Source organism: Enhydra lutris, unplaced genomic scaffold, assembly GCF_002288905.1.
Source record: "Enhydra lutris kenyoni isolate GAN:26980312 unplaced genomic scaffold, ASM228890v2 scaffoldscaffold10, whole genome shotgun sequence".
In the NCBI taxonomy this organism is placed as follows: domain Eukaryota; kingdom Metazoa; phylum Chordata; class Mammalia; order Carnivora; family Mustelidae; genus Enhydra; species Enhydra lutris.
This window is the reverse complement of record NW_019154094.1, coordinates 24,055,496-24,068,194: the sequence shown is the minus strand read 5'-3', so window position 1 is coordinate 24,068,194 and position 12,699 is coordinate 24,055,496. Positions and strand designations below refer to the sequence as shown.

The 12,699-nt window shown below is 41.7% G+C and overlaps 1 protein-coding gene across 1 annotated transcript in view; it reads left to right on the top strand.

Annotated features, from left to right (window-relative positions):
• Nucleotides 1-8,113, top strand: part of LOC111144203 (succinate-CoA ligase GDP-forming beta subunit) — a 272,842-nt gene extending 264,729 nt beyond the window's left edge. Inside the window, exon 11 of the mRNA XM_022498414.1 lies at nt 7,074-8,113. Within this exon, the coding sequence (XP_022354122.1) occupies nt 7,074-7,189 (116 nt within the window). The 3' untranslated portion in view covers nt 7,190-8,113. The remainder of the gene's footprint in view (nt 1-7,073) is intronic.
• The last annotated feature ends 4,586 nt before the right edge of the window (nt 8,114-12,699 follow it).

The following is a 12,699-nucleotide window of genomic DNA, read 5'->3' as shown; positions in this document are numbered from 1 at the left end:
CAACGACCTCACCCACGCGTGCCTTGGCTCATCCAGACTAGAGAGTAGTTTTCTTCACAGCCCTGTGATAAGCCTGACTGGGGCGGGGGGGGGGGGGCGGCGGTGTACCTTTTGAACAAAACCCAGTAATTTCTGTCCAGTGTTACCTTCTCTTGCAAGTTTTGGAAGCAAAGAATAGATTTTGATGAATTAACCTTGCGGCTCTGTTTACAGCTCTCTCACTCCACCTGCTGGCAGGAAGTCAGTGGTAAAACATGCACCAGTGGAGACTTAAAAATTTAATAATTATTCTTTTTATAATATCCTCTGCCAGTAGACGGAGATTTCATTATCAAACCATTCCCGTTTGATTCTCCGTGCATTGCCATTTTTAAGGCATTGGGCAGATTTGAAAAGCTTAGCAGCTTTTCAGCAAGCAGATGTTAAGAAGTGCTTGAAGTTGAACAAGTGTGAGTCGATCAGTTATCTCTTTAGGTGGTTATTAAAACTGTTGTCCTGCAGCCTCATTGAAAAGCAATGCAGCATTTAATAAATATTAGAGGATGTCAGCAGCACTATTTAAATGTGGGGAAGAGATCAATTCCATTTGTAATTGGGTACACAGGCATAAACACTATCTTTGGAACTCTTAATTCTGTGTTGGAGTTTAAAGCAGCTATGGTGGTTTCTATTTAGAAATAAAGACAAGGAAGGGGATGGGGAGCAGGTGTCAGCCACCTGCTGAATCAAGAAGAAACCAACCTTGAATATTCAAAAGAGCAGCGTCAATGAAAGGAACCCACACATCAGCAAACATCTGCCCAAGGCTCCCCCTGTTTTTCTTTTCCAATGATCTCCTTTCGACGCTGCTAGTGTTCTTTTTGACCCTCTTCTCTGTGTGTTCCCACTTTCCCCTTGGAGCTGCTCTCTCGCAGTAATGAGGGAAGCAGGGTATGTGGGCAAAAAGACAGAAGGGTCCAGGGAGAAACCAGCCTGGGTGCTGGGACAGAGTGCTGGCAGGATCAGGATAGAGACTGCTGCACTGGGGACTTGATGGGCTCAGTTTTTGCCCTTGCTCTCTGTATCTGACTCTTGTCTATACCTCTTTATTTTCATGTGTCTGTCTCTCTGGGTTATTCCTCATGACTCTCTCTTTCCCCTCCCTCCCACCAACTCCTTTCTGTTCCCCCCCTCCTCCCCTTCCCTCTCCTTTCTCCTTTTTCTCCTTCTCTTCTTCCTTCCTTTCCCTGTCCCTCCCTTGCACATGCTGGGGTTCTGAGTATGCCTAGCCTGTACTTAATAATTAAGGCTATAATTAAAGTGTAACTGCAAGCATAATTAAAATTCACTTTAATGGAGCCTGGAATTGTGAAGCAATTAGACATTTTGATACGGCCCTGTAGGAACAGCTGGAAGGAGAGAACGGCCCATTTTCCTGAGGGCCGTTTCACCCCTCTCTTCTGGCCCCGCCCCCTAGTTGTTAACCTTGAGCAAGAGGGCGGTGGGAGGCCAGGCTGAAGGGAAGCAGAGCTGCTGGGCCAAAGGAGGGGCAGTAGCTTGAAGCCCTCCAGGCACTCAGCCAGCTGCTTCTCGGCGCTTTTTTGAGAAGGAGGCCACTACAGAAGCCGAGAAACTCAGGAACAGTCGCGCCTTATTTTCAGGTGGTTTGGGGCTTCTCTTTCAATGCTAGTAGTTATTTGGGGGCTATCAGGCCAGCAAAGTGATCCGAAAAGCACCTTCCCACATCTCACCTCCTGAAGCACACTTGCCATGTATGAGTCTGTCCGTCGTCATTCGGTCCATCAGCAAGCAGGTGTTTTGTAACCGCTGCTGCGCCGAATTTGGAGAGATCCTGGTGGGCCAGCCTGACACCGTGTCCGCCCCCGGGAAGCTTGTGTTTGGTAGGCAAGAGAGAAATGTTAGTGAGCAATCCCAGTAGTGCTATGATTCTGGATGTACAAGGTACTGTAGAAGCTCTTTGACAAGCCCCTGCTCTCGTTTGAGCGTTGGGGGAGTGGTGACAAGGAAGGCGTCCCCAACAAAATGCCATTTAAACAGGTATCTCACAAACGTTTGGGTGTCAGCCGAGCAGAAAGAAGGCAAGAGTTCTAGGTGGAGGACTCAAGGCCAACGGCCCGGTATTTCTGCAGTTCACGAATTTCTAAATCAGTCATGTTTCCCCTTTTGGAATACCTGGTGCTAAGTTGTGTCCTGAACAAGGCGTTAGTTAAGGAACTGACTTAGTCAGGTTTCTTGGTTGCAAGGAAGAGAGACTAGTTCAAGTAGTATCAAAAACCTAAAATGGTCAAGAGCTGGTTTCATCCATAGCCATGGAAAGGAATACAGTTCTCAGAGTGGACGGGAGCCAGGATGCAGCTGGCCCCCAGGAGGAGGAAGCTGGGGCGTGGAGGCCGTCCTCCGGAGCATCCCTCCAGCAGCCTGTGCCCCTGACAGCACTCCTTTCTGCATGTTTGCACTGCCTTCCTCTCACATGCTTATTACTTAGAGCTGTGTATGTCCTCTCGGGGCTGCCCCGTTCTATTTCATGTATACTACCCATTCAGATTCTCAGCAAAGCAAATCTAAGTGGACAAGCTAATGACCATCATCTGTATTTGGATCACCCTTGGATCAGGTGCAGTCATGCTGTGGGGACAGTCCACATCTGCCTCCAGGCAAAGAACACCACGTGGTCCCTCCTCTAGTAGGAGACTTGGGTAGGGTAGGTACAGCCAGACAGGGAGGTCAGAAAAAACGGACCCTTGAGTTGTACCTGATCCCTGCTCTTAAGTATCATTGCAGTTTAGATGATCTCATGCGTGGGAAAGTGCTACAGATTTTAAATGTCAAACAGGAGTCACCAGGAAATCAAAAACTGAGTGGGAAGAACAAAGGATTTTGAGACTGAATCCTGCCAATCACTAAGCCTCAGTGCCCTTGGCCAAAAAAGTAAACAAATGAATAAAAAGACCTCATTTATAAACACCTGACTCACAGGGTCTTTTAGAAACACGAAACTCACAAGTTCAAAGTCTCAGATAAAGTATTGTGGGAAGACTGAAAAACAAAGATCCTTTTTTTATTATCATCACTGTGATTACGATGATGATGATGTCATATATTTATAAAAATTGTAAGAAGGGGTCATCCAAGGTTCAGCATCGATGTTTTAAGCATTAGGTCCAGAAGTCATTCAGACCAGTGCGAAATCAAGTTCAGTGTTGATTCCACTATTTCCTAACTATTACTAGCCATGCTAGCTAGACTTTGACCTTTAACTTAATTGTGCCTCAGTCCTCCCCTCTGTAAAAGGAAAATAGGAACAGTAGCTATCTCAGAGTTGCCATTGAGGAACAAATGAACTAATATACTTGGGACCCTAGAACAATGCATGATGCCTGCTAAGTGAGAGCTGCTATTATGGCTTTTGTTAATGTTACCACTCCTACTGGCACTGCTGATTCTTGTACCAGTCCAGTTACACAGAGAGAGCTTGACAGGCTTGGGCAAGATCTGTGTGCACAGAACTCTCACCAAAGGAAGGTAGAGTCAGAGATGAGGAATGTTCAGGCAGGTGAACCTACATCTTGATGCATGTGGTTCTTGGGGGCTGTCTGTTGAGATTGGAGACGCTCTGAAGAGAAAGGAAAGAGGGAGGAGAGCCTTTTTTTTTTTAATCCTAATTTAGATTTCTCCCCTGGCAGAGAACTCTAGCCCATGTCTCTGGTGAAGGAGATAGAAATTTATATATTTAACTTTCATTGACCTTGTGGTCCAAAAACCAATTCCATTCTGTGTCAGTCAGGACTTTGCTTCACATCGTGTCATGATTCCATGAAAGTCCTATGCACAGATTAATGTCAGAATCCCTTAGCCTTGCATTGAACACCTGCCACAGTCTGATCCTCTGTCCTACTTTTCAACCTCCAGGACCTTGCCTGAAACTTTACCAAATGAATCAAAATGAACACTGAGGTTGTATTAATGAAAAAATAAATCTTAATATCTGCATTAGTTAAGTAACAAATATGTAACAAATCGCCCTGAAATTTAACAGCTTAACACCAGGAAGGTTGTTGATAGTTTCTCTGGTAGCGAATCTGGGTGTGGCTTAGCTGGGTCCTTTGGCTCAAGGTCTCAAAGTGGCAGTCTTAAGTGTCAGCCAGGGCTAGGGTCATGTCAGGACTCCTCTAGGGAAGGGTTGCTTCCAAACACACTCCTGTCGCTCTTGGCAGGATGCGGTACCTCGTGGGCTCTCAGACTATAGGCCTCAGTTACTCCTTGGAGTTCAGCTGGAAAGCAGTCCTGGGTCCCGTCCTTGCTGACTTTTGCATAGGACAATCCGCAGTACGGCAGTTGGCTTCATCAGAATGAACAAAGAGTCAGAGGGAGCAAGAAAGAAGACATGGGCTTTTGTGACTTAGTCCTAGAGGTGACCTTTCATCACTTTTGCTCTATTCTTATTCATTAGAAGCAAGTTGCTGGCTCCACCCACAGCCAAAGGGATTATACAGGGGCATGAGCACCAGGAGGTGGGGACTGATCATAGCAGAGCCACTTTTGGAAGCTGCCTATCACACTTAAAAAGTAACATGTCAGTTAAAGTAATGCTGGCTCCTGTAACAACAGAGAAACGCTGAAATGTGAGTCTTAACGTAATAGAACGTTCTTCCTCATTCATATAAAGGCTAAGAGGGTGAGTGAGTGTGGTGCTCTGCTCTACAGAATTATGATAGTATCCATGCTGAAGGAGTTGTTGCCATCTTCAAAAAGGTGTCTTGGCTGGCAATGTTCCAGAGTGCAGACAGGGAAATCTGGGTGACTACAGAGGCTCATATTGGCAACTTTCATAGGTGTGTGTTTCATGTCCACTCACATGCCCTTGGCCAGAACTCAGTCATGTGATACCACGTAGATGCAAGAAGCCCTGGGAAATGTAGTTCCTGGTTGGGCAGCTTCCTCCTGGCAACAGCTGCCCCATATAGAAGAGAAGCATGAAACTTTGGTGGACAGCCAGGCAAGTCTGCCACAGACACGCAGACAGACATTCATGAAATCCTTTCACATGTATTATTCCATTTGCTTCTCATCACAATCTGTGCTATCAGCATTATTATTCTCATTTTAAAGAGGAGGAGAGGTGGGGCATGGGGGACAAAGGGAGAGGTAGAGAGAGAATTTTAAGCTGGCTGCTTTCTCAGCACAGAGCCCACGACGTAGGGCTGGATCTCACCACCCTGAGATCATGACCTGAGCCAAAATCAAGAGTTGGAACACTGAACCAAGTGAGCCACCAAGGCGCCCCATTATTGTCATTTTATAGACAGGGAGACAGATTGGTATATCTTTAGAACATGTAGACTTGTATAATTAGGGCAAGCAGAGTTCAAGTTCTCATCTCTGTTGTGTCATCTGTGAAATAGGGACAGTAAGATCTAGGCACCATCCTCGTAAAGATTTCATGTGCTGCTCACAAGTCATTTAGCATCATATCTGAAATATGAAAGTGCTTAATGAGTATTAGTTATGGGGCAGATGATCCTAATGTTATGTCTGGAGATAAAGAAGTTGAGACTCAAAGGAGTTACACAACTAATGCACAACAGAGCCAGAATGAGAACTGGGGATCTTAGATAACAACTTTCCTACCTTTTGAGTCGTTGCTATCCACAGAGGCCATTCAGCAGATTGCTGTGGAAAACAGCAGTGAGTAAGCCTTGAACTAAAGACGCAGTGCCAAGTGTCCCCTTCCCCACCGCTGTGGGGACCCCAGGCTCCCCGGAGAATCAACACTGTGTCACCTTGCTAGCACAACTCTTCCTCTTTAACTCTGCCTTTGCCTCTTTGGATGAAACATGCTGACCGAGTGCCTCCTTTTTATTTGTACGCGTAGGTCCTCCAAGGCCTATATTTCAAGGTCTTTGTTTATAAATAGGCTCTGTCTTGCTAACTAGATAGAAGCATAGGAAATGATGTAAGACGAGGTATTTCATTAGACTCTTAAATTTTATCACATTTCTCCTATAGGCTCATTTGCTCTGAAAGAACAGAGAAGCAGTTTGCATGCTAAACAGTCAGCTGCAGAAGCATACCTTTGGGCAAGGGGGTGGAGGGTAGCTTGGCCTGCAGAAGCTACAAATCCAGCAGGAGTGGGACACTGAGACACCCCCTCAGAGGCTGCAGTGCTCTTTTTGGGTCCTCTGCCCTTTCTGTCAGACAGAGTGGGGAGGAAGCAAGAACAGAGGTGTGGAATACTGTCCTTCCCAAAGCAGTAGACCAGTGCCATCAGTGGGTGGGTTCTCAGAACGTTAGCTGAGTGCCAACTCAGACCCTTCATTTCAAGAGGTCTTTAAGACAAATGACTTCTGGCATGGGCCAAACCTGCATGAAAGCCACTTGACTACAGATTATCAGCAAAAATTTCAGCTTTTATCAGTTAAAAAAAAAAAAGTCCATTGGTCTCACGCAATTCCTATCTTTCATCTTGTTTTCTAGCCAGACCACCACTTGTTAGAGATCTTGCCACATCCTCTTCCCTGTCAACAACCTTGATTAAAACCTATAATTAATTCATTTCCTGGTGAAAAGCTAGGGATTGGTCAGTCCTTGCATCTTCTTGTGTTACTTTCAATATTCTGTACCGTCCCATTCTTTTTCTTTAGATTCCTTATTCAGATTATTCAAGCAAGGGATGGATCCATTTCAGAGGATTTTCCTCTTTCAAACTAGTTGACTAAGTAGTCACTAGTTTTTCTTTGTTCACAGTCTTATAAGAATCTTGCAAATCATTATTTGCATTTTTTTAAATGCCAGAAAAAATATAGGTAGCATCTTTGTAATGCCAGGTATTTGAGGTAAAAAGAGCAAACAAAACAAAACAAAAAAAAAACCATAAAACAAAAAAAGTATATTTGTCATCTGAATATATGTAAATAGCTAAATCTGGATCCTAAGAAGCTAAAACTGAATTTAATTAAATTGTGTTCATGAGACCTGGGCATTGCACAATTTCTCCTCGTAGGAAACTTCCCGGGGCACCACCTCCAGTTTCATTTCAGTGACTCTTCGTACCCCTCCCAACCCCCACCTTCTAGGAACCAATGTCCACGAGGCCCAGAACATTCTCAATAACAGTGGACTCCCCATTACTTCGGCCGTCGACTTGGAGGACGCAGCCAAGAAGTCTGTGGCCAGCGTGGCCAAGAAGTGACATCTCTGTCCTGACCCCTTCGAGGAAGAAGTCCATTTTGCCAGAAAAAGTAATGTTTTTGTCATCACTGTGAAGGAAATGATTATCCCATTGGGGGAAAAAGGAGAAAGGATGAGGCAGGGGATGAATCACTGTACCTAAGTTCTTAAATCTGCATTTCTGCATTTTCTTGAATAAGACAGCTAGACAGCCAAATAATCTGATTTCCCTTAGAACCTTTATCCATGTCCTGTTCTCATACTTTTCCATCATGGTAAGCCTGCTTAGTAGGCATGTTTCACCAACTTTGGGGGAGCAGTCTATTTGGCCAAACAGTGTGTGTATATACATAGAATTTGAGAACAGACCTTGGTTCATTTACAACAATTTTAATTAAAAAAAAAAATCGCATGCTGTAAAAAACTCAAGATTCCATTTGACAGACTATCAAAAAGGCACAGCTAAGACATTCAGAACTGTTGTGCACACTGCAACAGCTTCTACGAGTTTCTAATTCCAATGCTTAGAAAATCCCTGAATGTTCCAAAACATACTATCGTACAGTAGATGATGCACATTAATATCCCACATGTGTATTCGACTTAATATTGAATATACTGTTTACCTCACACTGAAAATACAGCCAGAAGCCTTATTTGTGATTTTGGCATAGAAGGGTCTATTTCAATGTCAAAACTGAAGAATGCTGATTCTTATGGAAATCTCCATAATTAAGTCATTTCAAGACAAGACCGTGCTGAAGATCAAATTCTGTTGTGTTGGTATCTTTTCTCCCTCTCTTGTCCGTCCAGAATCTACCAACTGGGAAAATGTAATTGAGAGAATGTGGCTTTTTCTCATAATGTCCATTTCTGTGGTGGGAAGGAATTTGAATTGAGTCTTTGTTTAAATTTTGGTAAATTTTTATCTGTACGCAAATTTAAATAAAATTATGTTTTTTTAAGCTCTAAGGGCTGTGTATTTCTCATTTTAGTCTATTTCATTCCTCAAACAGTTTTTCTTTTACATCTTAGGTATGACTTCAAAATTAGAGAATTTGGGTTGTTCTGGGATTATTTCAGTTCCGTTCAACTTTGTCAACCACCATTTCTGTTAACAGATTTTGCAATGAAAGAATAAAAATTTTATATAAACCAGAAGCCCAGGTAAGTATCACAGATGTCTAATGGGTTAAATTACGACTACAGTCTGCACAATGCTGAAGGAAATGTATACACGTAAACTTGTTCCATTTAGTGAGGCTCAGGTGCCAACATTAAAGTTTTTTCTTTTAGTGTAGAAATGTTTAGCAGGCCAAATTTTTCTGGTTTTTTGTTTTTTGTCTTTTTTTATCAGTTCACACTGTTCTCATAAATTTCACAGATGGACAACAGTTAAAAAGTCATCTTTTTCTAGCTCCATATTTTCCATGGAGAGAAAAACCATTCGATAAATCAGTCTTGTGTCCTTTTTTAATCATTATGCAATGAATGAAAAATATTAATAATGTCTTTTTAGGTGTGTTTTGGTTCTTGATTGTGGATAACCAGTTAGTATGATGAAAGAAATAACATGTACATTGTCAGACAAAAATCAGCATATTTCTATTTTTTTACCCTTTGTAAAAGCCCATGTTCCTATAACTGCGTATACTCTTGTTTCTAATGAATCCAATTTGGAGAAGGAGATAAAGGAATTAAATCATTTATGTGATTATTGTCTAAAAGGATTAATAACAATCAAATAGTTCTTTATTTTCAAATAAGTGATTATTTGTCAGAATTAAGGATTTTTTTCTCTCTTGGAAGGCCCAGGTGTCTGAGTTTATGTTGCTCACATGGTATCTTGCTGCCAAGCACAGCATAATTTCTGTAAGTATTTGTAGAATGAATCACTGGTATGTGTGTGTTGACCCAGCTATTGTGACTGACGACACAGGGTAGAATCAGGGAGAGTTGGTGGTGTTGGTGGATCTGAAGTCCTCCAGATGTTACCTATGCCTGCATTCCCTACATTTCTGACCTTCCAGCTTCCCCTTCTAGTCTGTCCACTGCACCATGTGTAAGAATCAACAGCAATTTCCTTTAGGTCAGATCAGTATTTTGGAAAGTTAGCCCTGTTCAAAGCAAGAATATCCATGAAAGGAGGTGACAGTCTCAACCCAGTCCTCAGTATGGAAGAAGCCTACGGAGCAGTATACACTTCTTACTTGAGCTGCTTTGCACATGGGATTTTAACTGATTTGCTGGTCTACCCATCATCCTCCATGTATCAACATTCACTTCTTTTCAGTTGATTAACATATGGTATTTGTCCAGACTCTTGTCTGGCAAAAACCTAACTCAAGTTTAAGAAAAATGAGGGAGAACTGTTTTGCTCTTGTGATTACAAAAGTCAGAGGTTTTGGTTACACTTAAGGCTGGATCCAGACACTCAAAACCTCAGAACCCGGACTCTGCATCTCAGAACAGTTTGTCTCTCGTTGCCTTCATTCTCGTCCCATTTCCACAGGCTGGCAAAATGGGTGCAGTTCATGCCAGGTGTATATTCTCAAGTTGAACATACCTGAGAGAAAGAGAGGGAGCAGATGAGAAAGAGAGACTGAAAGGAAAGGAGGGAAGGAAAGAGGGGGAAGGAGGGGGAAAGAAAGGGAAGAAGAAAGAAAAGACTAAGGGAAGAGGAAGGAAGGAGGGAAGCTACTCTCTTCTGAAGATTAAAGAAACATCTCAGAATTAGGATAACTGACTCTTTTTGGCCAGGAAGCAATAACTGAAACTGTCCTTCCAGCCAGGAGTTTATAGGGCTGTCATGAATCCATGTTAAATACCTACCTTGCTGGCCTGAGGCTGAGACCAGCCTGACCCAACCTATCAGAGCTGAGAACGAGGGAAAGGGAGGTAGTTCCATCAGGAAAGCTAGAGATCTACTAAGAACAAACAGTGTATGCAGGGAAGGGAAAATAAGAGATGACAACCACAGTCATCAACCACAAAGCAATGAGGTGGAACAAATTACTCCATAAGGATGCTTCCAACTCTAGAATTTCATGGTTCTATTCTATTAATTTCTTACCAGTTCTTTGAAGTACATTTTTACCCAGGCACACAAGGTAGTAGGTTTTTTTGTATAGATGTTACTTGAGTCATCTAAATATTTGACCTCAATTGGTTAGTCTTGAACAGTAATGTCCATCTAAGAAATAACGATATTATGGCACTTCGTTCAATTTTGGTTTTGTATTTATGTTTCAATTCAATTCATAAATTAGCCAAATAGCCAGGAAACCTTAAAGGATCTGACTAGATCTGTGAATCATTTTTAATTAGTTCTTTTATGACTTATATGCTGTATACATCCCTCTCAATTTGCTGAGGGGGAAAATCATCCTAAAAAATTATACTGTTTTTTATTCAAGGTCTTAATAAAACTGGGAAGAAAAATTATGTTTTGACATTTCTAAATTAAACATTTAAAAGCCTGTGATCACTTGCAGGATGTAATCTATGTTTAAAAAATTAAACTAAATGAAAAACATATAGCTGTGGTTTAAAAAAAAAAAAGCAGTGTGGAGAAGAACAAGGAAGAGTATGTTCTTACACATCCTTCTGGATCTGGAGTTGGCAAATTAAGATGTGAGGGGCTATTTTAGTAAATAAAGTTATATTGGCACACAGCCATGCCTATTTATGTTCACATCGTTGATGGCTGTTTTCATGCTATAATAGCAGAAGTTCACTGGTTGTGATAGAGAAGTTATGACCCTAAAATATGTATTACTTGGTTTTTTAACAGAAAAATTAACAGGTATATTCTAGTCATCTAGATAAAATATGCAGTATTACTCCAGAGTGACAGCAACAGGTTATTGTTTCCGAACCAGGAAAAGGCAGACTTAGACATTAAAGTGAAATCAATGAGTGAGTAGGAAATGGGATCTCTGATCTTTCCTAAACCTTGGGAGAATTTAGTAGTCTACAAAAGGCCATTTGCCAGTGAAAACTTATTCCATTACGTTAATTTTTTTCTTTTCATCACCACCAAAATTGCCTGCAGGTAGCTTGGTATGCTATTGAACATACGCTATTCTTAACTGCTTACAGGTGTGTTGGAATAATATCAAATCATGGCTATGAATATCGAACTCCCAAAGAGCTGAACCTATTGAGTCACCTCAGAGTGGTCCTCGCTAGAGGCTGTTGTGCGTAATTTAATCTTGGGGTCCTGGAATGATAAGAAAGCCAGAAAAAAAGTGATTTCAGTGCCCCTGATTCCCACAACTGCTGCAGAGGCATTAATTCCATTGTACCGTGGAAGAAACAGTCACGTAATGAGATAAAAGTTGTTCTGCTGAAGTTGCACGATTAGTGGCAAAAATTTAGTGTTCTAGATTTCTGGTAAACCTATCACTTCCATGGCATCAGTGCCCAATAGAACTTTCTTCACTGACGGCGGTGATAAGTATGGTGTTGTCCAGTATGTAGCTATAGCCAGATATGACTTTTGAGCATTGAATTTTGAAGCCTATTTAATTTCAGTTAATACATGGCCACGTGTTGCCAGTAGCTACCATACTGGACAGCAGAGCTTTACAGTCTAAATCTAATGGGTTTTAGAATGCATCACTTTCACATCAGAGGACCTCACATTGAGTGCTTACTGTCTGCCAAGAACTTTACAATTGTTGTCTTCATTAATCCCCTTAGCAACTCTATGTATCCATCATTCTTATTTTACATATGAGAACATTGTATCCCAGGGAAGGTAAGAATGACCACGAACACACAACTGCTATGTGGGTGGTCAAGATTGAGATTCTGATCTTCTGACTCCAAAGCCACTGCTCTTGGTTTTAAACTTGTCAGGACCCAAGTTTGTCATAGTTGTGCTGCTTATTGTCATAGATAATTTGAAAGAATGTTTGAGACAAAGATATTTAGCAAGCTGAGTTCTTGAATCAGTTTCCTTTTTGGTGTACCCCATACCTTGAAAAACAAAATTTAAAAGCTCAAAGTTCAACTTACACAACTGGACAAGTTGAATGGACTACAATGGTAAGGGCACCTTTCTGGTTTTGCAGTTTATAAGGCAAGAGCCCTTTCCCAGGGACTTAATTCTAAGGGCCTTCTCACAATTCATTGCCTTCCCCAATATACAAAACCATGATTACCCAATAAGTCAAAAGGCAGGAGAAGTAAAAGTTGGAGACACCTATTATCACAACAATAGGAGGAAATTTTGTTAGCGACCATCGCCCTTCCTTTGGAGAACAGTAGGTCCAGAAGTCTTGTCTTATATTTTGATATTTGAAATAGGCCAGTTGAAATTCTTTGGCACCTTATGTCAAACTTAACAAATCCAAAATTAATTAGATTTCGTAGGCCAACTATGACAAAATACCCTTTTTTTCTTATTCCTCCCTTGTGTATGCAGTGGCAGTTAAAAAATGGGAGCTTGTTTATTTAATCCTTTTCCTACCTAGGGGAGAAAGAAATAAAGTCAAGTCATTAATGTAGTAATCAAGAGATCTATTC